The sequence below is a fragment of the Ceratotherium simum genome, chromosome 21 (genome assembly GCF_057802395.1).
Source record: "Ceratotherium simum simum isolate JZ-2026a chromosome 21, ASM5780239v1, whole genome shotgun sequence".
Lineage (NCBI taxonomy): Eukaryota > Metazoa > Chordata > Mammalia > Perissodactyla > Rhinocerotidae > Ceratotherium > Ceratotherium simum.
The window spans coordinates 24,175,841-24,202,510 of NC_141920.1; the positions used below are offsets into that span (position 1 = coordinate 24,175,841).

At 39.0% G+C, this 26,670-nt stretch overlaps 2 protein-coding genes across 4 annotated transcripts in view; both read left to right on the forward strand.

The window, feature by feature from the left end:
• CPNE1 (copine 1) overlaps window positions 1-26,670 on the forward strand; it is a 34,861-nt gene that overhangs the window by 1,908 nt on the left and 6,283 nt on the right. Inside the window, exon 1 of one of the 3 annotated variants that reach the window (XM_087445344.1) lies at window positions 3,843-3,889. The exons of the other annotated variants lie outside the window; for them this stretch is intronic. The gene's annotated coding sequence lies outside the window, so the exon portion shown is untranslated. Of the gene's footprint in view, window positions 1-3,842; window positions 3,890-26,670 lie in introns of those variants that run through there. 3 annotated transcript variants of the gene reach the window in all.
• On the forward strand, window positions 3,805-11,685 carry RBM12 (RNA binding motif protein 12). The gene is made up of 2 exons (XM_087445343.1): window positions 3,805-3,889; window positions 6,594-11,685. The coding sequence occupies exon 2, from the start codon at window positions 6,616-6,618 to the stop codon at window positions 9,415-9,417; it is 2,802 nt and encodes a 933-aa protein (XP_087301469.1). The 5' UTR covers window positions 3,805-3,889; window positions 6,594-6,615; the 3' UTR covers window positions 9,418-11,685.

Genomic DNA, 26,670 nt, shown 5'->3' on the forward strand with positions numbered 1-26,670 from the left:
TATATGCTCGATTAAATATTGATTATTTTGTTTATGGATTGTAATGCATAATTTCAATTTTTTTTATGTTCATGTCTGTTAGGTGAAAAATGTGAAGCTTTAGAAACCATTGTGGTAGTTACTTGGAACATATTGTTATGTGCTAATACCAGTATACTTCAGGCTTCTTTCACTTTGACATGCCAAATGTTTTGATGGTTGCATATTAAGACTTTGGGGGTTGTTGGTACAATTTTTAGATGTGAAACTTGAATTTGTGGGCCAGTGTATTCCAGGTGCTGGAATCCAATGACATTGTTCATACTGGGTTTATTCCATTTTGTAGAGAGCCACTCCGTCATTCAGTTTAGATGAATATTTTCTTTGTTAGATGTTTTTGGAAGAACTAAGTGTCAGTAATTGCACAAAAGGTGCTTTTAGATATCTCTTCCTAAAATACAGGGACTGTCTGTCGTCTGTTTCTATATCTCCTCTCTGGCCCATAAGTGGTTAATAAATGTTCGTGGAATAAATGAATATTGTTAAATGTTTTAGGTCAACTAAGCAGAAAAATAACTTCACCTAATTTATGGTTTTATCATATTTTACTACCACCACCCATATACCTTTTGGTTTGCAGAGAGTGTATTTCATTAAGTTTAAAGCTGGCTTTTAAGTCTTAAAGACCAATAGTGAGGGTGAATGTGGTTGGCTAGGTTAGAAGTAATATTGTTGCTTTGAAGTTTAAATCAAGTAAGATAAATATTTTTGTTGGCATTTGGGGGGATTGAAAATAAGTTAATATTACAGTCCTTTTGGCAAGAGGAATAAATATCTTATTTAACTTTTAATCTGAAATGTGATCCGTTTGGGGCTGGGGACAAAATCAAGTGGATGAAGCTGTGTTTTTTTCATAATGCTTACCATAATGTGATTATGCTGCTTATAGCGTTGTGCCCATTATGATTGGTTCTCTATTGCTCATCTCTGAGGTGAACATTTGAGGAGTACTTGTTTTTGCTTCTTTTGAGTCTGAAGAACTTAGCTCTGCTGTACTTTGGTTCTTGCTGATTAAAGACTGATTACTGCAAAGTTAAAATTCACTTTTGGATGTTTATTACCAGATGAAGAGTAGAAATGGTCAAGTTCTGGTTTGTGCCTTGGCTTCCTGATAAAGAGGATTGTTAGATATTTTGTTCTGAAATTCTAAATGATTGGAATGGCTAGTATATAAGAAAATCTGTCTTGTCATAATAATATGCTAACTTATTGTAGCAGATATTTGTAATTTGTGCATGTACCTGGTATTTATAAAGCTGAAGCAAAGCCACTATGTTAGGACTAATTGCTAACATAAAGTGGAAAAATATGCTAAAGCAAACTTCTTGTTTTAGATCTTCTGAAGTATATCAGTGGATTTAATGGCAAATCAGACCCATTTTCTCCTTCCATACCCTTATATACTCTGTGTATAGGTAAAACATGTATTTTTAGATGTTTCGTTACATAGAATTGTTTCAGTCTTCTTCTAAAATTCACTAAAGCTTAAAGTAATTGGCATGGGTTTTTCCTTTTGGTATCGTTCATTCAGTTGCTAGCTGACATGTCAAACACAGGAATGAGTAGATTCCTGGAAAACGATGATGCCTCTATTAAATTATTGTGCTCTTTACAAAGTGAGGTGTTAAAAATAAATAAAAGTACTTCAGTTCTCAGTTTCTATTTACTTTGCCCATTTGAGGGAAGAGGTGTAACACCAAGAGTTGTGAAGTTCTGGCTTCTGGCCTGAACTTTCTGCATACTTTTCTTTGGTATGGGTGGAATGGGGTTTCCCCTGTGTTGAAGAATCACAAATTTTTGTATAGATTGATTTTGTACTTTAAATTGAACACATAAAACTTGAAGTAGGCATTTGCCAAATTCAACTAGGCCTTTCAACTTTTCCTTGTGGAATGAGATGTTTCCTCCTCGTTATAATAATTTCTGGCAACCCTGTAGAAGTTTTTGAAAGTAGACCTAGTGTGTTTCCTTTGGGCTTAACTAGCTGACTCTGAACTTGCTCCTCTCCAGATGGACATATGGTGTCTTCTTGGGTCTGAAAGGGAAATAGCTGAGGAACCTGTTTGCCTTACCTTCAGGGCACATGTCCTGGCCCCACACTAGACCTTTTGAATTGGAATCTCCAATAGGGGGTCATCTGTTTATCACAAGTGCTTAACTAGAAAATTACCCTGGTTGTGTGGCTCATAGAGTCAACTCTGTACATTTAGAAATAAATATTGCAAAAATTCATGCTCTTTCTCACTGAGCTTTTACATAAAAGCAAGCTTTCTTCTGTTTCATGTTTCCCTTTGTGACGGGTTAGATAAACTACTAGATGTGGCTTTTTTTTTTTTATAGATTTTAAACTTTATTTATTTATTTTTTCCCCCAAAGCCCCAGTAGATAGTTGTATGTCATAGTTGCACATCCTTCTAGTTGCTGTATGTGGGACGCGGCCTCAGCATGGCCAGAGAAGCAGTGTGTCGGTGCGCGCCTGGGATCCGAACCCAGGCTGCCAGCAGCGGAGCGTGCGCACTGAACTGCTAAGCCACCGGGCTGGCGGCCCTAGATGTGGCTTTTAAATGAAGAGTTTTAAAACTCTTTAAAACTTAATTGGGATCGATTTGTACAACATATAACAGATTAATACAATGCTCTGGGTTTTGGAAAGCGTTGTTTATGACATATTTGCATAGTTTTTTGTGGAAAAACAATCTCACTATTCTTTAGTAATTTGAGTAGTTTTCTAGATGATGTTTAGCTTGTTCTTTTAGAAAAGTTTGGAGTAACACTAAAATTTTTGAATATGTTTTACTTTTTGGTGATGAATATTAAGCTCACGGGTGGTACCTTGATCTTGAAAGGTAGTAGTTAAAAATGAGCATCATTCTAAGTAGTCATCTACTTGTAATATTAATACCTAACAGTGACAATTTTCTTCTACTCTGTTTCTCTGAATTAAAAAATGACCTTTTGAATATAGTTGTCTGATCATTTGGTCATATATATTGCTTGTGAATTGTTCGTAGCTTGACCAGTTTGGGAGAAATTCCAGTGAAAGATGAGTGACCTGTTTTTACTTTGGGAAGTATTCTTAATATGCCAGACATTTTTAGGGATTTTTTTTTAACAAGTTTCTTGGAACTGTTAGAAGAAAAAGCACTTTTCCTTAATATTTTGAACCCCAGTGGTTTTAACTAGGAATTAGTCCTTATAGCCAGAACTTTTGCTTCATTTATGTTTTTTGATGTTTGATGCTATTTTGGTGCAGAGGAAAATATATTGAAACAGTAATTGCAATAATTTCCATGAGTACCCTTGAATTGATGACTTAATGTGTCCAGGAACTGATATTGTGTGAACTTGTGCTTTTTCATCAAAAATTTAGTGGGAACCTGAGGAAATAGGTTGTAGTTGGACCTGTGTTATGGAATTTTCTGGACTGGTTTAATCATCAAGTGATAAAAGCAGTTACCATCTGTGAAGCTGAGCTTTATGACTGTTTTAGTTTTCACTTGATTTCGTTCTTGGGCTAATTTATGACACATTTTTGATGTATGTAAATATATGTTTTGAGAGATACTTAAATTTGAAAGCAATATCAAGTAATAAGCATGTGTGGGATTTTTGGTACATGCCTTTCTCTTTTTTTTTGATATGCATTCTAATGAAGTACTCTGGTGGTTTCAGACTCGCCTTCGTAATGTACAGTTCAGTGTGGCCTGTGCGTGTTGTTTTGTGTTTCCTGCATTGATTTTTGCCTCCATTTATTCTCTATTGCAGTCTAAAAGTTGGTTTTAATTGGTTGCCCACAGGATTGACTTGGCCTCTACTTCTTGTTAAGAAAATACATCTCTTGTTTTATCAGGTAAGAGATTTTGAATAGAGGGTTTGTTTTTATACAAAATAAAATGAGATAGCTTATTAAGTAACATGAAAATGCGTGTAGGAACTAAATTGTGTGTGGTTTTTTTTTTTTTTTTTTTTTTTTTTTTAACAAGCTTATCTGAGGGATGAGGGTGGGATGGACTGGGTACCTTGTACAGTTGTTGCTTCCTTTGGGGTTCAGTTTTATGTGGATGCATTTCTTCTGTTGAATTCCTGATTATTAGGCAGTAAGTAGCTGTTTTTTTCCTGAGTAGCATTCTAGACTAATTACAAATACAGGTGCTTGTTATTGGTATGGTTTTTTAATATTCCTTAGAGGTATAGGTATAGATAATGGGTCATATGTTTTAGAGTCCAAATTTTGACTTCAGATGGAACCTTTTAGTAATTGGAATCTAACTCGTGTTAAATAACTAAAGTAGGCTCAAGATAGATTGAAATTAGTTATCTGTCAAATAGGTACTTAGTAGCAGAATGGCATATGGTATTTCATGGTTTTCAGAACCTAAAAACTGTTTTCCTCTTTAGATGGCTTTATGAATAAATCTTGTGCTGTACTTTAATCCTCAGCCCTTTTCTAGCTGGTAGTCTCAGCAGATTTTCAATATCATGTTTTCATGTGTACCTTGTACAGACTTTCACTAAATCCCTTCTCTTAGCAGCAAATGGTTTGAAGACTTATTGTGTATGTCACTTTAGCCCTGTGTTTAATTTTTGTGTTTTAGGACCGTATCAAGTTCCCATTTTATTGTCCCAATGCGAACTAACATCTCTCTCTCTCAAGTTGTTTTGGGTACCTAGATTACCCATGATGTGTCCCCCATATAGTGATTAAGTGATTAAGCATTTTTTGAAGTTGAACAGGAATGCTGTCTCAATTTTGCATATAGCCAATAATCTAGAGTCAGTAAGGAATGAGAATTTGATTTAATGACTTGGAATCTTCTTGATGAACTTCCTTATAGACTGCTACATAGTAAATAAGGAGAAAAGAGCCTGTTGGTGTGACTTTTTTTTAGTATTAATTTTTCTTGTTGACTCTTGCAGACAAAAAATGAAAAGCTTCCTCCCTCCTTCCTCCCTCCCCGAAATTTCTAGTGTTTTATAATGGTCTCACAAAGAGCATTTTCTGTTTGACAGTTCATCTTTCTGGATTAAATTTGAAGGTGGCTTTTATTTTGGTGTATGTGTGTGAGGAAACTCTCAAAGCCAAACAATATATTTCTCTTTTGTGTATAGCAGTCATAATATTGAGATATAATTACAGGTTTTGTTGCATTGAATTAGTATTCATATAATATTTGACATTGAAAAACTGCTTTCATGGAGTTATAGAATTCTTAGAGCTTGTAGCAGGAAACTTTGCTTTTCTAATGTTCTCGTTTGAGAAGTGGTAAAACCAAAGCTCAGATAATTTATAATTTCCCTGAAGTCACAGAGCCAGTTTAATAGGTTTAAATTTAAAAGTTGATTTTTAAGATGGCTTGGAAAGCACCTTGTGTTGTTGACTACATAAATTTCAAATTAGTATTTTTTCTTGTCCCAAGAATATGTTTTGTATCATTTTACAGAGGCCTGCATTTTCATTTATTCTTAGAAACCATAAGAACTAAAATACTGAAATTTTACTTAAATCTGGGAGAAACTTTTCTTTTTTGATTAGATCAAAGTGGATATTATCTAAGGACATCAGTGAGCACTCAGAAATTTCACAGGAGTTATCTGTTGGGTCAGAGACTAAAAATTACTTTTGAATAAAGTTTATACCCTAGTTCGTTTAAAACAAAAAAATACCTCTTTTTCGTTATCAGCCCCCCCCCATGGGAAGACCAAGTCTTTTTTTTTTAATAGAGGGTTTGGGAATGAGTCATTGAACCTGAGTTTTAATTAAAACAGCCATGACGAATGGCACTGTAACCAGGTTCTGCTTTTGGGAGTGATGAATATAGGTAACTAAGATTTTGGCTATTTTATTAAGTATTTCTTTTGGATTCTTAGTATGTATTAACCTTGTTTGTAATAAAGAATTCCATGTGTAGTTTTCTTTAATAAATAAAGCTTTAAGGCAGATTGAAGAGTTTTAGGGTGAAATATGGAATCAATTCTCATTTGATACTTGAGTCTACTTTAGTGTTAAGTATTATTTGTAATTCATGAGTATTTCAGTTTTCTCTTTCTGTTGAATTTTGAGTTTGAGCCATGTAAAGTGACACTGAGAATTCTACGAAGTTGTCAAGTTTGTAAGGAAGATGCTAAGCTAGTTTTAAATATTGACATTAATGCATCCTGTGCATGTTTTTCCCCTATAGATTGTTAAACTTTGTTTCCTGATTTGACTTACACATTTCTTTTAAATCTTACTGAATAATTCGTGGTCTGAATGATGTAATTGGTGATTTTACTTTCCTATGGTGGTTTTTTTCCTGAAAGTTTTTAGTCTTGGGACTGAACTTCTAATTGTTTCCAGAATTAATGCCTTTTGGAAGTTGAAATTGTCTAGGTTTTACATTGTAAATGGCACATAATGTTCAGTTTTTAGAATATCCAAAATTAAAAAACGACATTGCTTGTGATAGTTTGAGGGAATATTTGAGGGCCTAATATGGTAGCTGGTCATTCTTGTAGCTAAAACTTGGTGTGATAAACAGGAGTCTGACCTGGCCGTTGCCTTTTCTCATCTGCAGGTGTGTGTGGTTTCAGCGCAGCATGGCTGTGGTCATCCGTTTGCAAGGTCTCCCAATTGTGGCGGGGACCATGGACATTCGCCACTTCTTCTCTGGATTGACCATCCCTGATGGGGGCGTGCATATTGTAGGGGGTGAACTGGGTGAGGCTTTCATCGTTTTTGCCACTGATGAAGATGCAAGGCTTGGTATGATGCGCACAGGTGGTACAATTAAAGGGTCAAAAGTAACACTGTTGTTGAGTAGTAAAACGGAAATGCAGAATATGATTGAACTGAGTCGTAGGCGTTTTGAAACCGCCAACTTAGATATACCACCAGCGAATGCTAGTAGATCAGGACCGCCACCTAGCTCAGGAATGAGTGGCAGGGTAAACTTGCCTACAACAGTACCCAACTTTAATAATCCTTCACCCAGTGTAGTTACTGCCGCCACTTCTGTTCATGAAAGCAACAAAAACATACAGACATTTTCCACAGCCAGCATAGGAACGGCTCCTCCAAATATGGGGGCTTCCTTTGGGAGCCCAACATTTAGCTCAACCATTCCAAGCACAGCCTCTCCAATGAATACAGTCCCACCGCCACCAATTCCTCCAATCCCAGCGATGCCATCTTTGCCACCAATGCCGTCCATTCCCCCAATACCAGTTCCTCCTCCAGTACCTACATTGCCTCCTGTGCCTCCTGTGCCCCCAATCCCCCCAGTCCCTTCTGTGCCACCCATGACCCCACTGCCACCCATGTCGGGCATGCCACCCTTGAACCCGCCACCTGTGGCACCTCTACCTGCTGGAATGAATGGCTCTGGAGCACCTATGAATCTGAACAATAACCTGAACCCTGTGTTTCTGGGCCCATTGAATCCTGTTAACCCTATCCAGATGAACTCTCAAAGCGGTGTGAAACCACTTCCCATCAACCCTGATGATCTTTATGTCAGTGTGCATGGAATGCCCTTTTCTGCAATGGAAAATGATGTCAGAGATTTTTTCCATGGGCTCCGTGTTGATGCAGTGCATTTGTTGAAAGATCATGTAGGTCGAAATAATGGGAATGGATTGGTTAAGTTTCTCTCTCCTCAAGATACATTTGAAGCTTTGAAACGAAACAGAATGCTGATGATTCAACGCTATGTGGAAGTTAGTCCTGCCACAGAGAGACAATGGGTAGCTGCTGGAGGCCATATCACTTTTAAGCAAAGTATAGGACCTTCTGGACAAACCCATCCCCCTCCTCAGACACTTCCCAGGTCAAAATCGCCCAGTGGGCAGAAAAGGTCAAGGTCAAGATCACCACATGAGGCTGGTTTCTGTGTTTACTTGAAAGGGTTACCATTTGAAGCGGAAAACAAACATGTAATTGATTTTTTTAAAAAGTTGGATATTGTGGAAGATAGTATTTATATCGCTTATGGACCCAATGGGAAAGCAACTGGTGAAGGCTTCGTAGAGTTCAGGAATGAGGCTGACTATAAGGCTGCTCTGTGTCGTCATAAACAATACATGGGCAATCGCTTTATTCAAGTTCATCCAATTACTAAGAAAGGTATGCTAGAAAAGATAGATATGATTCGAAAAAGACTGCAGAACTTCAGCTATGACCAGAGAGAAATGATGTTAAATCCGGAGGGGGATGTCAGCTCTGCCAAAGTCTGTGCCCACATTACAAATATTCCATTCAGCATTACCAAGATGGATGTTCTTCAGTTCCTAGAAGGAATCCCAGTGGATGAAAATGCTGTACATGTTCTTGTTGATAACAATGGGCAAGGTCTAGGACAGGCATTGGTTCAGTTTAAAAATGAAGATGATGCACGTAAGTCTGAACGCTTACACCGTAAAAAACTTAATGGGAGAGAAGCTTTTGTTCATGTAGTTACTCTAGAAGATATGAGAGAGATTGAGAAAAATCCCCCTGCCCAAGGAAAAAAGGGATTAAAGATGCCCGTGCCAGGTAATTCTGTAGTTCCAGGCATGCCCAGTGCGGGAATGCCCAGTGCTGGAATGCCCAATGTGGGAATGCCCAGTGCAGGAATGCCCAGTGCGGGAATGCCCAGTGCGGGAATGCCCAGTGCAGGAGTGCCCAGTGCAGGAGTGCCCAGTGCAGGAATGCCCAGTGCAGGAATGCCTAGTGCAGGAGGTGAAGAGCATGCTTTCCTGACTGTAGGATCTAAGGAGGCCAACAATGGGCCTCCATTTAACTTTCCTGGTAATTTTGGTGGGTCAAATGCCTTTGGGCCACCACTCCCTCCTCCAGGATTAGGAGGAGCCTTTGGTGATGCTAGGCCTGGTATGCCTTCAGTTGGAAATAGTGGTTTGCCTGGTCTAGGACTGGATGTTCCAGGTTTTGGAGGTGGACCAAATAATTTAAGTGGGCCAGGATTTGGAGGGGGCCCTCAGAATTTTGGAAATGGCCCTGGTAGCTTAGGTGGCCCCCCTGGCTTTGGAAGCGGCCCTCCTGGTCTTGGAAGTGCTCCTGGGCATTTGAGTGGGCCACCAGCCTTTGGGCCTGGCCCTGGCCCTGGGCCTGGCCCAATCCACATTGGTGGTCCCCCTGGCTTTGGATCTAGTTCTGGGAAACCAGGGCCAACAGTAATTAAAGTGCAGAACATGCCCTTCACTGTGTCTATTGATGAGATTTTAGATTTCTTTTATGGCTATCAGGTGATCCCAGGCTCAGTGTGTTTAAAATATAATGAAAAAGGTATGCCCACAGGAGAAGCCATGGTGGCCTTTGAATCTCGGGATGAAGCCACAGCTGCTGTCATTGACTTAAATGACAGACCTATAGGCTCAAGGAAAGTAAAACTTGTATTAGGGTAGCTGTTCACATAAATTCTTTATAGGGTAGATCTTCATAGTGCTGTGATTAATGCATCCAGATTGTTTTCCTAGTATTTCCAGGTTAGAACCTGTGGATTGTTTCAATTGCATATAGATTGGTTTCCATAACATAGAGCATTGGTTGACTGTTGACAGAAGACTCACTACCAGGATAAACATTGCTGTATGTTACAGTAAAGCTGTTTTGAGAGAACACAAAAATGATTTTGGCATACCATTAGAGAAACCATTTGTAAAACTCAAATGACCACATAAAGCTTATCAAGGAGTCTAGATTGGTTTTGTTTTATACCATATAGGATGAAGAAAATAGAAATGTCAATAGAGCTCATTAAGGGTGCTCTTGCCAGCTGCTGAAAAATAGAAGTTGGCTATTCTTGGAATTTGGTTTAAAGCTGGACAGATTTGCTTTGTTATAGGGTCAAAGCTTTGTCTAAAGTCCTTATATTTTCTTTTAAAATTGAATAAAATCTCTGTATACAGATTCACTGTATGTACCTTTATTGCTTCTTGAGGGTTCTTGCTGTATAGACAGTCCTTCTGAAGTTGCTGCTTTGTTTGCTTAATTGACTCATTTGTAAATGAGCAGAACTGTTTTGCTGTTGTTTTTTTAATATAAAACTCCACACGTGGTTTGTGCTAAACCTTGAACTTTGGTTTCTAATGTCATGCTTAAAACTGTGTGGAATAAGACTTGCCACAAAAATAAAACATGGAGTCCTCTACCTACCAGAGCCTTTTTGGTTTGACCGCCAAATTTTAGTTCAGTCAGTTTTAAAATTGTTCATGTTGTTTGGATGGCATCAAAAACCAGAAATCACTTTTAATAATCATTGTTTAAGAAGCTTGATTCGAAGTCCTGTCCATGATGGACTAATGTTCTGGCAATTTCCTTCTGTCCCAAATTTATGTGAAATTTTGGCCTGTAACTAAACCAAAAGGGTCCATTCATAAGAAAGAGCATTATTTTATCTAGGTTTTTAAAACTGAAGTTGAAACTGTTAGCTTTGTTAGCAGTAGTGTTATAGAATAAAAGATCCATAAACTGGTCCATAGATTGATATGTATTTAATCCTGTTACTTGGAGGCTTTTTGGTCTAGTTGTTTGATCAGGAGCCTGTTTACAAAAATTCTTCATACAGAGTGCAAGTGCAGCTGCCAGAGGGGAGAGATTTGAGACTCCTTGCCCTTTCATACTCTTTTCTTTGGCATTCAGGACACTAAGGCAGGAGGACCACATGGGTTCTGGTTGGTAAGTGTCCTTGTCATGAAAACATTTACCGATGTCTTGCTACCTGCCACAAGAGTCTCTACTTACTTTCCTTCTTAGTTAAAATGCTCTAAAGGTGTGTCACATTATATTAACAGATGGAATGGGAGATTAGTGAGCTATCATGAAAAACAAATTTTGTCTTTTACATGAGCCTCTGTCTTGGTTTGAAACATCCCCAACATTTCCTACCAATCAATGTACTTATAAAGGAGTCAGCCTTTTAAAAGAAGTATTTCCTATTAAAAAAAAAATAGTGCCTTTTTGGTGTTGCAAGTCAGTGGAACACTGAAATACAGCAGTTGTGTAATTTAGAGTTAAGAGTGGCAACAGTTTCATTTGTGTGATAAGATTTGGAAAGCCTTTTCATCACTACAATCTTAGAGGATTGACAGTACAAGATTTTTTGTTTAGGGAAAGGATTGTTTAGACTTTCAAAGAAGACATGGCTGTGTTGTGGGTCTTTTGATAATTCACGAATGCAAGTTTGCTTTGACAGATCATTAGATATTGCCTCAACTAAAAAGCAATATGATGTTTGTATACGCTGTTCAATTTAAGTTTTCTGTTAAGTAATCTTTTCTCATTCCAAAGACAGAGTGCAAAAAACTTCAGCGCTGCTTGGGAGTCTTATTTCAACTGCAGATTGTTTTCCCCATTGGAAAGCTGACTATTTTCATTTTAGAAAAATGGGTTGTTTGAAGATGAAAGTCTTTTATCTTTTTTGACAATTTATTTTCGTTATATGTTCGTACATTCTTATTAAATATTTCATATACTTTATTGCAACTACTTTGTTATTTCTACATCTTAGATAAATGCTGAAAAGGAAAACTTGATTTCATTGTTCATTAAATAAAGTAAGAATGTAGTGGTTTGTGTAGAAATTGGAGAGAACTGTTTTATATTTGGTTGAATCACAACAGTGCTTCTCTTGTTGTGAAATGTAATTAAATGCTTTGCCCTCTGGAACTCAATTTTTGTGTATCTGAGACTTATTAACATAGTGCTAACTGCTAAGCATACTGTTCACTTGTTCTGGGCGTTGAGTTTGAGTTTTAAAAAATTCTTGAAAATACGTTCTGTGAAACTATTCATACCTCTCTTCCTGCAAATTTTCTCGTAAGAACTAGGTTTGGGGTGAAAATGAATTTACATTATTTTTTCATTTGCTTTGTATGGTATGAAGGATTTGTAAAGCTTTGCTCAAAGTTGTGTGCATTTGTAAACACTATCATGATATTTTCAATTTTATGTGTAAATTTTATTGTCTATTTTTAGTGACTGATATTAATGGAAGAGAATCTTTTCCTTTAGGTTTAATTTTTTTCTCCCCCCTGATGAGTTTTTATTGTTGTTTTTGTTGTTGTTTATTTTATTTTTTTTAGTTTAAAGGATTAGAGAAATCTATAAAATGTGTTTTATAAATAAGAAAACTTGTAAACTTTTTCTGAACTTTAGTGAAACATTTAGTTCACAAGCAAAATTTGGAGGTATTCTTTGTTTACACTGTAGTTTGGATGTATAATTATTAGTGGATTTTTTTTTTTATGGAACACTTGTTAAGTGAAATGTAGTTCCTCGCTCTGTGCTCCAGGTTATCAAAGCATTAACAGTGAAAATTCCATTAGGAAACTTTGTTAAAAATTTCAGAGTAATATTCAGTGTAATTAGGTCAGTCTTAACCCACTGGATGAAAATCTAGGGCTGTGTATGGAAGTGGGCAAACATACATTTTGGGGGGAAATACCTTGGGTAAAAATAAGGACGCATGAAGGCCTTAATCAAACTCACAAGTCCTTTTTATTGAATTCTGTCATTGTGTACAGGTGTGGGTCAAGTGTTTAAAAATAAATCCACTCGTCAATTTCATGAACACTTAAAAAATGAGTAAAGAAAATGTAAAATTGCTGCTAGTCAGATCTTCTGGAAAGAATTCCTGGCAGTGATCACTTTTAAAAATTATTTCCCACTCTTGCAATATTACCACATTTAAATAGTTTTACTGGCAGTTCTATAGTAGTCCAAACTTGAGAAACCAAACACAGTAAAATGACTAGTTGCCAATATGGCCACAACATTGCCGGCAAATTCTGCCTTGGCATCATTCAGCAGAGGTTTTTGTTTATAAAGATGAAGTCTTGAATACTGTTCAATAAACTTGTCATAAAATAAAACAGGCTGATGCTTTTAATGCTTTAATTGCACAAGAGTACTCTACTGAGCTATACCGTCAGGTTATTTTTGTTTTGTTTTGTTTTTTTAACTCCTGAAAATATTTTGTGCCTTTGGAAAGGTGGATTTGGTGATCTAGGAGGTAACAATTGTTGCTTATCCTTGTCTGCTAATGCTGAAGTGTGGAAAGAAGAGGATACCTGGAACGGCAGGGAGGAAACTTGATTCTAGGTCAAATCTGTGGTATCCACCTTTCCCGATTTGTATTATGTGTGTTTTGCTAGCAAGCCACTTTGTTATGTGGACTCAGAAAGAACCGGAAACCAGATGCTCCTTTTCACAGAAGGAGTCAAGGGGTGTGAATTGTCTTTTTAAAAAACTGATTACTTTAGGAAATGGGAAAAGAAATTTGCAGAATACATTTGCAATTGCACGTACCTCTAAAGCTTTGTTTTTATTTTTTGTTTACTTATTTGTTTTCGCATTAGTATGTGAGGTGTTTGAGATGGGGAAGAGGGGAAAGGAATCAAAAATATTGCTGCTTTCTGACACTGATGCTCTGGTTTTGTCCCTTCCACATTTGTTCAATTTCTACTGAAAAAATTAGCAAATGAAAAGTTTCCACAAACTCCACAGGGTCTTTTAAACAACAAAAAAAGCCTGGATTGGAGTTGCAGAGAAATTAGTGGGCTGTTACTTTTAACCAAAGCTCTTGAAAAATGTGTGTTTATAACTTTTTTCTTTATTATGAAAGAGTTTTAGCCTGTATTTGAGTTTGAATACCCAGCTTGTTTTAGAGGAGTTTAGATAAGACATAGTTAATTCCAGGTGGTTGCTGAGCTGTTTTAAAATTATGAAGGTTTGACTAAGTATTTGAAAAATCACAGAGTGAAATCAGCTGCCTACAGATACTCAGAATGGCCTTTACCATCTTAAAGGAGTGGACTCTGTGCTAATATTTCTCCCTTTCTTGCTCAGGAAAGATCATTCACTTCTATAATTCATTGTTGTCTGTTTTCTAGTGTTTTACAGCAAGAAATAGTTTATCAGCTATGTGCATCGCCACCATTCTTACCCTCCAAAAGTGGAGCTTTTGTGGGATATGGTAGAATCCAAACTTACTGCTATCCTTTTTCATTAAAAAATTGCATGATTTCAGTTTCATCTTTTTAGCATAAAATCTGATATATCACATTGACATTTTAAAATGTTCTGGAAAGAGTGTACTCTGGTGGTGGCACAATTCTCTGATACTGTAGTGACTTTACTGGGAAAACCCTTCAACAACATAAGCCAGTTCATCTCTTATTGGTGCCTGCTCATGTAAATGTTAATTCTTTACTGTGCTGTTTCTGGATTTATCTTTGGTGCCTTGAGTTACTTTGTGCCAGAGGATCTCACAAGCATCCTAAAATATGGCTCCTTTTCTAGATCAACATAACTAGTAATGAGCAACTGAAGTAGTACTGCTTTTACATATTGCTCTTCTACTGAAGAGTCCAGAAGGGGCAAAAAGCCACCTGATGCATGCATTCCAGCCCCAGGGACAGAAGGGCAGCACTCTAAAAATCTGGGGGCAGGAAATAGTGCAGGGGAAAATCTCATCAGCCATGTTCCTTGAGTTCTGTCAAGATGCCCAGGGACCTCCCACCAGTGAAAATGTTAAGAGGTCATAGAGACTAAGCAAACACCTGTTGTAGAGAAGTGGTTAAATGGTACAGCAGAGCATTGGAGTTGGCACCTCAGCTGTTCTGAACATCTGGACTCTGACTTCAGTAACTTAATAGTTTCAAGTATTTTTTTCCTAATCACCTGATGGCTTGCCATTTCGTGTTGAGAGGAGGAGGTGACTGTTTCAATATGGGCAAAGTCAAAGATGTTGAATAAGCGTAGCACATCTCAGGAATGAGCTGTGTTATATTCAAACAGGCTGCCTCTTGGTGGTTTGTTCCCTCTCCATTCTTACGCCCTTTTTCCCCTTTTACCTGCATATATAGTAAGTCAGGTGGTAACCAGGCCTGTGAGTTTTACTTAGACTGAATCTTCCTCACTGCTGTCTCTGTAGCCATAGCCTCCTAATGGGGGGTGGGGTGGGGGCTTGTGCGTTCACTCACACCTCTTGATTAGTGAATAAGAGTTGTCTCTTATGCATTTGTGCTACATATCAAATGTAACAACCGTATTGTGCTACCACACGTGACCTGTTAGTCCTCGCGAAGTGGGAAAGGCTTACGTGTAGGGTAAAGAAATTCAGCTACTTAAGAGGTCTTAAATCATACCAACTGTTGCTGTTGCTGATTTCCTCATTTTTTCTTTTGTTCCTCTTGGAAGTGAGTTAATGCCACCCTTCACTACACTCCCCAAACACATTGGGTTGCAATACAGAGAGGGTCATGTCTTTTATACATAACTCCTTTCTATGGTGTGGGCCTGTGTGACTAGCAGCATCCCTCTGTTATAAATCTGGCTGAAGTGGTAGACTAAAGCAACTCTTAATTACTGAAGTAGATACTGCCAATTACCTTTGCCTCTGTGACCATTGATTTGATAGGTTGGAATTGAAAATATCTGTGGCCTCCAAGCTTTTTAAGACAATTTCACATGGATATACAGCTTAGCCATAGCCGTAACCCATGCTAACTAAATTTTTTGAGCAGTGTTGTGCACCCAGCACTTACATGCTGTGGTGGAAAAGGATGTAAAGTAAGTTGCCTGTTCCTCAAGACTTGAAAGTCTTAAGTTACACAAATAAGTGCTTGGTTGTACTTGTACATGTACAAGGTACACTTATGTACCACAGGAGCTGGATAAAGGCTTTCCTGGCCAGTTGCTAAATGGTCAGACAGAAACAAGTATAATGGAAGCCTTGTAAGCTGAGGAAAGGCGTGATCTCTAACCAAGGTTCTTGGGTACACGATATGTTAATTTAGTAAGACCAAATGATTAACAGTGTGAGCGAGCACAGTGGCACTGTCTAAAGTAGTGCTTGTCCTGGAAGCTCTTAAAGTTGTCCCATAACAGCGTAGCCTGAGGTTCCCAGAACCTGAGTGGCATGACTGAGCTGAATGATCAGTAGGGTGGGCAGGTGAAGGTTGGTTTTAGGGGTATCCTGGCCTAGCAGAGGGATAGAACCTTTCATCTTTTTAATAACCTTTTGGCTAGCTGCCAAATACCACTTATAAACAAATGCTTCAATAAGACATTCATAAAGGCTCCAGAATTAAGTGAGTTTCCCTATCAATTGAACCATTTACATGCATAGTTGGCTACCTGAAATTCATTCCTTTCTAGTTTGAGATCAATTTGATACAGAGTTTTAGCTTTTCTCTGTGAAATGGCCACCTCTTGGTCCTTGTTCTTCTAGATCAGCACTGTTCAATAGAATTTTCTCCAGTGGAAATGTTCTCATCTGAGCTAATATCGTAATTATTAGCCACTGTAGCTACTATTAAATTTAAATACCCACATGTGGCTAGTGGCTATTGTATTGAATAGCACAACTCTAGATTCACCGAGCAACAGAAATTTTCCTCTTCCATCTCTGATCTTGGGAGATCTCCATGTTAGCGCTGTCCAATAGAAATGAGTCACATGATGTCATTAAATTTTTCTAGTAGCCACATTAAAAAGGTATACAGGTGAAATTAATAGATTTTATTTAACCCAATAGATCTGAAATGTTACTATTTCAGCATATACTCAATATAAAATTGAGATGTGTTTTTTTTGTGCTAAGTTTTCAAAATCCAATATATATTTTACAGCACATTGTGATTTGAACTAAGCATATTTCAAGTGCTCAATAGCCACATGTGACCAGGAGCTACACTTTTGGACAGCACAGATTTAGAATATAAAAAGTTATTCCCTGTCATTTCTCTTAGCTCTGCTGCCTCTTTCAGCTGTTTCTCTACTTTTGAGTATTTGAATTTTGTTGCATTCCTCCTAACGTTTCCCCCTCCTGTTGTGTTTGCAGGGTTTTTTTGTTTTGGAGAGCTTGCCTCAGTTACCTTTTTCATGGGCCACACTGGAGGTTAACTAGGAGACAGTTTTATGTGGTAAAATTACTAATCCACCAGAAGCAGCAGCAGAACTAGAATCTCTCCCCCACCCACGCTGCACCCCATCCGCAGTGGCAAGTAGGCAAATCAGTGTTTGTCTGTAATGTAGTTTCCCTGTTAGTGAAATCCTCCTTTGTTTATTTCTCAAATTCCTAGCATACAAATTCTGAAGAGCAGCCCATCTTAAGATCTCCCATGTATCCCAAGTGAATTTATTCCATTGAGGGGGGCTCTCATTTTGAACAGTAGGTAAGTTTCTTTTCCAAGGGCTCTGGTCTGCTGCTTTTGTTCACTCAGCTCCTTTTATGCCATAGGTCACATTGTGCACTGGAAATGCACAAGTTCTTGTTGATGCCCTTGCCCTGGAGATGCTCAGGAAGGTGATCCAGTACTGTTGTCTTAGAAACTCTGCAGGCAGTAGAGAGAACGGGTCTCATTAAAAGAAGGTAGATTAAAAGAATGTAGATTCTAGCAGGGCAGAATGGGGGCAAAGTTGGCTGCCTATAAGATGTTTCAAATTTTTGGTGTAAATGACATTTTCCTGAGGCAAATTCTACTTTATTTGCAGAATTCTACAGTATTTGCAGTATTGCAGTGCTTGTTATTTAAATTTGTTCCTTTGATAAAGTCCTATTAAATGTGGAGTCCAGCAATTCCTCCATTCCTGTCCTGGTAGTCAGGCAAATAGGGTGAACGTGTGGTGGATGCAGAATTATTTTCCATCTGTGTGCAAGGCTAGTTAGTATACGTCATGGGAAGAGGCCACAGGAGCCTCACTGCTCTTTTAGTGTTCAGGTGGGCTTCAGATTGGACTGGATTACAAGGAGTGAGCTGTTGCTAAAAATGAGTGGCTATAGAAATGATGTTCTCAGGGAATCAGATTGTGATTCATCAGTTAATGTGTATCCCAGGACTAATCATTTTCTTCCTCTGGCCTCAATGTTCTACAAAATGGGATTAAACTAGATAATCTCATTATATCCAGCTTTAAATGTCTGTAATTCTATGAACCCAGCCATTTTGTTTCTTTCTGGAAATTAGTGAATTTGAACCTTAAAAAGAAAGGCCAGTGGAACTCAAAATTTGATTTGGCTACTGCTCCTACTGCTTTTTCTGAGGGTGATAGCAGTCCCATGCTACAACTTGAGAACTTCATTAGGAGAGAAAACGGGAAAGGGTCTTCATTTCCTCTTTTGGGAGCTATTTTCCTGCCAGTTAGGTCCTCTGGAGCAGGTAGACCAGAGGCATTCCTCCTGGGTGTCCCATGAATGAACAAGTAGATAAAGGACCGCAAAAGGGTCCATTTATGAGCATGAAAAAGAGGAGCAGTTGACACATATTGGGCACTTACTCTGTGTCAGGGAGGGGGCACTTTCCATGGTTGGCCTCAATCCTCACAATAAGTCTGTAAAGTTGGCCTTATTATTATTACCGATTTACTGATGGGGAAATCCACTGAAAGAGAAGCTAAGTAACTTGCCCAAGGTCTCATTGATAGTAAGAAGTGAATTGAGATTATTCAATCATAGGCTGCCTGCATGACTCCGGAGGCAGAGCTCTTTCTTCCCTCAACTGTTCCCTGCCTGTTCCTGACTTTTGGGGGAAGATGTAGGAGGCCACCAGCAGCACTCTTCTATCATGGGTCCTGAGCTTGCTGGGGAAGGGGCTCCAGCGTTGCTCCAATGTTTATGTTGAAGTAGGCAAGTGGAGGCTTTGTGTAAGCACATTCAGAGTCGTAGGGCAGAGAAAAACTCCCTCTCCAATACAGTCCTGTTTTGCTTGAAGGCCATGTGTTCTTTGGTTTGCTTCCTTCCCCATATCCAATTCTCTTCGCAAGCTAGGTTCTCTTTGAAGAGGTGGACACAGGTTGGATTTGTTCAACTTTGGATAAGTCTTTTGGAGACGTTGGAGTTGGATCAGTGGCTTCCAAACTTGTTTGACCTTCACAGAATATAGCAGGTTGGGGAATTCTGTGACCGTTTACCATATTTTTCCCGCTTTTCACATATTTATGTGAACATGTACATTTTAAGCTTTATAGTATTACCAAATACTATGTGGCAGCCAGACTTTTTAGTATCATATGGATCTAAACCAAATTATTGCTTAAAATTTTAGTTTATAAACAGTTTTAGTAGTCTGTAGTCATATGTATGAATAAAGAGTGTATAGTTTTATGGTAAAGATTTGCATATTTGGTTCAGTTTGTGACCTGTGAGGACTGTCCTTGGGCTGCTGATTTAAACTTGGAGAATCCCTGAGTTATAGAGGGAGAAGCAGGTAAAAAAAAAAAAAAAACTTGTCTACCTTTTCCATGTCCCTTGAGGAGACAGAAGGCAAGGAAGAATGGTGGTGGTGGGCGTAGTTTGTCTCTTCAATCTTATGGGAAAGGAGTATTCCATGGGTGGTGTTCTGCCCATTGGGAGCCTATGGAGAATTTCCTGATTGGCTTTCAAGGCTTGATCCAGCATCTGAGGTGCTCCAGCATGCCAAGGTAGGCAACAAGAGTGTAAGCATGGCTTTGGTTTGTTGAAAGAGTGATCCTGCCACCCAGACACTTTGGTGCTCTATTCCTCCTCACAGCCTGGAAATGGGATTGAAGGCTGGTGCCTTTCCTTGTTAGGCTTTTGGGAATGGAAGAGGGCAGTGTAACTCTTGAGTGTGAAGGACTCATGAGTTTCAGCTCAACTGGCACTGAATTGGATCCAGCTGGATTCAGGAGAAAAGATCTGTTCTTGCATTTATGAAGAGCAGAGTTAGAATCTCCCGAGGCAGGAGAGGGGATGTTGTGGAAAATGAAGGGCAAGTTACTCCCTATTGGTGGAGAGTGGGATTCCCTATCAATAGTGGTATGCTGGTAAACTGGCTAGCTGGGGGAAGGGAAGCCCTGGTTCTTAGCATTTGCCCAATTTCTGTGGTTTAAAACTTACCAAATTTGCTTATAAAGTTTAATATTTAACAATTATCTCTTGCAAACCATACAAGCTTGCTCCAGCACACCGCCGTCAGCCTCCCTCAAGTGTTTTGAATTCTCATGTGCTCAGGTCTATGCTGTGACGTAGGACATGCTGAAGCACTGTTTGTTCTAAAGAAGTTTGTTATTTCGTTGACAGACAAGGAGCTGGAAATGTTGAAAGAATACAATTGTGGTATTGATTGAGTATAGTAGTCCAGAGTGAGAAGTTGTTGAGTCCTGGAGAGATCATGAAAAGGGGAGCATATGAGAGCTAGGCTTGAAGCATAATAATAATAGCTAACACTTACTAGTAATGAGTACCAGACTCTGTACTAAGCAGCTTGCATACATTATTTATATAAGTCTTCAGAAACAGATAATACATTCCACTTTACACCTGAGGAAACTGAGGGTTAGAGAGTATTTTGCCCGAGTTACATAGGTAAGACAACATTCTGGTAGGTGTGTAGTAGTATCTCATTGTGGCTCAGAAGGAATAAGGCCAGTATTTGGAGCCTGGTCACTTCACTGCAGAACCCACACTCTTGCCCACTATATTGGATTGCTATTAAATAAAGAAGGAAGATTCTTTTAGGAGAGAAGAACGGTATAACTATAGTCCAAAGTTCTATACTAGGTGGGAGTCAAAATATTTGAGCTCTAGTCCTCATTTTACTTAAGCATGTGTGTGGCCTTAGCCAGATCACATCTTTCCTCTCTGCCTTGAATATAGGGACTTCAATTAGATCATCTCTCAGTTCCTTTTTATTTCTCACATTTTGTGAATTTTAAGTTATAAAAATGAGAATGAGTAGGGCTTCTTTAAGCAACAGTGGAGGAAAGTGCCCTGTCCAGATATGGAGCTTGGAAAGCATTAAGGTTGGTGATGGGGGTAAGCAGAGGAAGGCAACCTACAAGGGGGAGTGGAAGGGAATGACAACACTCCAAGAAGTAGAAAGCAAAGGCAGAGAAAGTTGGTCTATTATATACTCAGTTGTGTCCATTTGCAATTCCTGACTAGCACCAAATGGAAAGGTAGGGGTAGTGGGGGCACAGAGAGATAACAAACGAGTCTTGTGTTGGGTGTTCCTAGGAAGCTCGCTTCTCCCTTGATGGCTTCAGCAGCAGGCCAGGGCTAGATCTGTGTCATTTCTTAGAGTCCTTGGATTATCACTACTTTCCTATCATTAATTCAACAGATATTTATAAAGCACCTGCTATGTGCGAGTCATTGGAATGCGAACAAGACAGATCTGGTCGCTCCCCTTGTTAAATTTATAGTCTAGTAAGGGAAATAGATAATAAGCAAGTAAATAAGGTACACATTTTGATAGGTTTTTGAGAAGCTGTGTTTTGTTGGGTTGGAGTCAGGGAAGGTCTCTGACTTCAACATAGAGAACGAATCAGAGGCGACTGAGAGTGGAAATGGGGAGACCAGTTAGGAGACTTACAGACGTCCAAGCAAGATATCCTGGTTCAGAAGAGAGTGCACAAAGACCTGGTGAGTATTAGCCAGGCCTCTCACACAAATAAATAAACAGAAAAAATTTCTGAGACTTCTCTTTTATTGACTCAAAGTGATATTTAATATGGTTTTGTAAAATTCCAGTCCTATAAAGGAGGCTGAAAGTCCCATGAGATTGATTAATAATGGCACTAGATGAAAAGTAAATGAGTCTGACTTAAAGTATGTTCAAGGGATATAGGACAGAAAAGTGACATGAACTAGAAGTTTTAGTTATGGAAGATTTCCAAACACGTGGGCCTAGAGGTAGATTTTAAAGGAGATAAACAGGGTTTGGGCGAGATTACTAATCCCATGCATTAGATAGTTTAAAGGGAATATGACTCAAAGGATAGAAAACCACACATAAGGATTTGCTTATAAAAAGTCGCTAATTCTAGGCAAAGGAGGCTAATCTATGAAAAAACAAAACTGGTTGCGCAGGAACCTCTGACCTCTCAGAATGGAATCTAGCCCCACATGCTACTGAGGCACATGTGGGCCCACAGCTTTCTGGTTGAGGTTTTAGTCTGGTCAGAGAAGAAGCTGAAAAACGATAGACTAGGACCAGCTGTGGGGAAAATGGTGGAAATGGTAATAGACTAGAAAAGAATGCTCTAGTCTACCAGAAATTGAGGCTTAGCAGAGGAACAAGCTCCTGGCCTACTGCATGTGTCTAGCCCAGACCACAAGCCTCTCTGGGATCTTTGAGAAGTCATGGAGTGAGGGAAAAGGCAGCAGCTCCAGTTGTTGCCTGTGATCTCACCACCACAGATAATTACTGCTAATGCTTTTGTAGTTCACGACAAAGTATCAGGGATAAACCTGTAGTCCTCCATTTAAATTTTTCCTCAACATTTTATTATGAAAACTTTCAACATACAGAAAAGTGGAAAAAATTGTACAGTGAATACCCATATATCCACCATTTAGATTCTACAATTTAAATTCTCCTGTATTTGTTTTACCACATACTGTCTGTTCAACAAACCATTTTATTTTTTGGTGCATTTCACAGAAGTTGCAAGCATCAGCATACTTCACCCATAAACATTTTGACATTCCTTAACTTGAGTTTTTGTTTATGGGTTTTGGAGGAGGGAGTGAAATTTACATACAATAAGACGTATACACCTTAAGTGTACCACTAGATGAAAATGACAGGTGCACCTGTGACTCACATTCCTATCATAAAGAACTTTTCCATTCCCCCTAGAGTTCTCTCCTGCCTCTTCTCAGTTAATACCTGTCCCTCCCCGGGGCAACAGGGAAAGAACAACCTCTATTCCGAATCTTTTCATCATAGGTTAGTTTTGCCTGTCCTAAAACTTTATAAGTGTAATCTATGTATGTATTTTGCTTCAGATACATTCATGTTGAAGATATTAATAGTTTGTTTCTTTTTGTTGCTGAGTAGTTTTCTATTACATTTATAAACATTATTTGTTTATTCTCATATTGATGGACACCTGGGCTGTTTCAAATTTTTGGCTATTATGAATAAAGTTGTGAACATTCTTGTACAAATCTTTTTGTGAACATAATGTTTTCATTTCTTTTGGATAAAAATCTACGAGTGGAATTGCTCTTGAACTAGGTGTATGTTTGGTTTTCTAATAAGCTGCCAGACCGTATCTGAAGTGGTACATTTGATGCTTTCACTAATGATGTATGAGAAGCTGCCAGACCGTTTCCAAAGTGGTACATTTAATGCTTTCACTAACAATGTATGAGAGTTCCACATCCTTGCCAACATTTGGCATTGTTGGTTTTTTTTACTTTTAGCCATTGTGGTAGGTATGTAATAGTATCTCATTGTGGTTTTAATTTGCATTTCCCTGATGACTGGTGCTGTTGATCACATCTTCCTTTGCTTATTTCCAATATATATATTTTTCTTTATGAAGTACCTGATCAAATTTTTTGCCCATTTTTTGACTGTCATTTAATATTGAGTTTCAGGAATCCTGCATTTAAATTTTAAAGCTCAATTGTACGAGATCAGGATAGGGAAGATTTACTGCTGGACATCAGTTGAAATGGAAAAGGCCTGAAGGTTTGAGTTTACTCAGCAAATGGTTATGAGTACCAGCTGTGTACTAAGCGCAAGTATTAGGGATACAGATGTAATACCCAGCCCTAGTTCCAAAGAACCCATAGATTATGAGGATAGACAGACAGAAGTCAAAATTCTGATGTAGTGGTGTCAATGTTAAATCACTAAATATTTACTGAGTACCTACTATAGGGTTAGATACTGTTGTAGGTACTGCAGATATAGAGAGAGGCAAACCACACTTGGTTTCTACTCTAATACAGCTTATTTTCTGGAGTGTATATGGGGAGAGACAGCACAGAGTCCCTCAGATGGGGAATGAGATTGATGTTGTGTGTATGTGGATCAGAAATGAAACCTGGCTAGAACATACTTGCATGGCTAGATGATTAGTTAGGCAAGGGACAGGTCTTGTGAGGCCTTGTAGACCATGGTAAGAACTTTGGATTTTATTTTGAGTGTTCTGGGAAGCCAGTCCAGAGTGTTAAGCAGAGAGAGGGTATGATCCGGTTTCCGTTTGGCTAATAGACACAGAGGAGTGTGTGTGTGTGTGTACATGTGTGGTTACAGAAAGACTGATGAAGTTACCATTGTAGTGATCCAGAGGAGAGAGAATAAATGCTACCTGGGGAAGGTGGGCAAGGCTTCATAAAGGAATAATGTCATAGCAGAACCTTGGCTGACAACACATTTGGTAGGCAGGAAAGTCAGAGGTATCAGCATGTGTCTGTGTTTGAGAAACCAGAAATAGCTTTAGATGACTAGTTGGGTGGGTGGTGGAATGGCAGGAGGCAGAGCAGACTGGGAAGAGCTTTGAAGGTTGAATTAGGGATGCAGGGTCACCATAATCACACAACTACTGAATTCTGTGTCAGTGTACCCTCTGGAGTTGTACCACAGAGTGGTCCTGCTAGGGAGTGTGGCTCTGAACCTAGGGGTCACGGGCAGCTATTCAGGGCTTGTAGTTAGGGTAGAGACTCTCTGGAAGCTGGCATCAAGGATGACTAGGTGAGGCAGTGCTAAGGAGGAGAAACCAGGGAAGAGGCAAGAGAAAATGAGGCCTGAAGTTAGGTAGGGGTTGTTGAACTGGACGGAGGTAGAGACTTTGGGCTTAGAATGAATAGGTAAGAGGACTTGAGGTGTTAATTGGGGGAAAAAAGCTAATGAGGCCCTTTAAAAATATATAAAATAAACAGTATAAAATATTGTAACATTACAGAAGTGTATAGAGTATGTAAAATTCTCACCTTCATTCTCTAAAATTCTCTCCTCTGAGGTGTACCTAAAAGTTGCACTTATTTGGTGTCTTCCATTTTTCCATGTGTATTTTGTGTACATATTCAATTCTGTTGTATATACACATACAGTTGAAGTTTAAAATGGGGTCATGCTCTTCTTACCATTTTTTGCAACTTTATTTTCTTATATAATACCAATATAATAGTTCCGCCTTAATTGTTTTTTACCTGCTACTCAGCATCCCATTGTTTGAATGTACCATTATTTACTTTGTCACCACCTAATTGATAGACCTTTAAGCTGTCTCAGATTTTTCACTGTTCTCAGCAATAGTGACATGAGCATTCTTCTTCATTTGTCTCTATACTGTGCAAACACTGCTTCAGAGAACATATGAAGTGAGAAGCATGGAGTCAGATTGTGACATGGGGGAAGTTGTGGTCCTGCTCCCTTGGGAGTATGTGTTGTGCTCTGGATCTGTACTTAGGAAACCTCCAAAGAGATATCAGGCTGGTCAGAAGTCTACAGGCCACATTCTAGAGGCAACATTCAAAAGAACTGGGGCTGTTTCTTCAGATTTTAGCCAGGGGTTTCACTACTTCCAGGTATCAGATGGGTTCTTAGAGGAAGATGGAATAAGGCTTTCCTGTGGAATTTTAGACGGGGGAAGAAATAGGACAAACGTGAGGAAGTGAGAATTCAACAGACCTGGGTTGGTTTGGGTAGGACTTCATGGAGCAGGACTTTCTGATGAATGGATTATAAGAGTGGTGGTTTTTCCATCATTGGATGCATTCAAGCAGAAGCTGAGGTATGATGGAGGGTCAGTGTGTGAAGCAAGTTGAACTCTAAGAATCATTCCAACTTTGGTTGCTAACAGCATTCCAGATGGAGACCATGAGGGACCAAGATGGGAACAGCAGTAACTGTGGGTTGGGTTGGGGGATGGATTGACTAAGGGTCAGTTTAGGGAAGGCTGAGGCTGGAGGCATCCTGGGGTATAGTGCTGGGAAACCGGAATGCTGAGTGAAGCTGGATGAGAGATCTAACCTCATCCATACTCCTCACGCAGGTGGTCTGCAGGTGTATGGGTCTGGGGGACACAGGGATAGTGAGAGGTCTGAGGATAATTGTTATGGTGACTGTAGGAGGACGGGTTACATGGGAGTCATGGTGATCCATGCAAGAAGATAGTGTTTCCAGCAGAGGAAATGGATGAATTGGAGAAGCTTGGTGATGCTTGATTACCAGTCAGTTTGGAGATGGCTGGACTGAGAGCTGAGGCTGGAGGTGGCCTTTTGGATTTCATTCAGCAAATATTTTATTGTTTAGGTGCTTGTGATAGAGCAACGAACAGAATAGACAAATACCCTTCCTGCATGGAGTTTACATTCTAGTGGGGAAGACCAATTATGTAAATATATGTAGTAAATTAGGTAGTGATAAATGCTAAAGGGAAAAAGCAGGAAAGGGTATGTGATGTGTCAGTGGTAGTAGGGTTGAAATTTTAGAGTGGCTAGAAAAGGAGAGCCTTTTCTTCATAGTGGAGAAGATGATTTTGAATAAAGACGTAGAGGGAGTGAGGGAACAGCAAGCTATGTGGATAATATGAGGGAAGAACATTCCAGCCTTTGAGGTAGAAACAAGCTTATTTGAGGAATGGCAAGCAAGCAGACCTGTGTGTTCAGAATGGAATCAGCAAGAGAGAAGATGTTAGATCAGGTTAGAGAGATCTGATCTTTCAAGACCTTGTAGGCCATAGTCAAGTCTGGATTTTTTCTGAGCGGTGGGAAATCATTAGAGGGTTTGGGCAGAGGTGTGACATGACTTGACTTATATTTTAACAGGATCACCCTGATTGCTGTATTGAGAATAGCCTGTTAGTGTGAGGATGGGGGAGTGGAGATGGGGATGGCATAGGTTAAGGGAGACTAGTTAAAGAAGCTAATGAGATAAACCCGGTGAAAAATG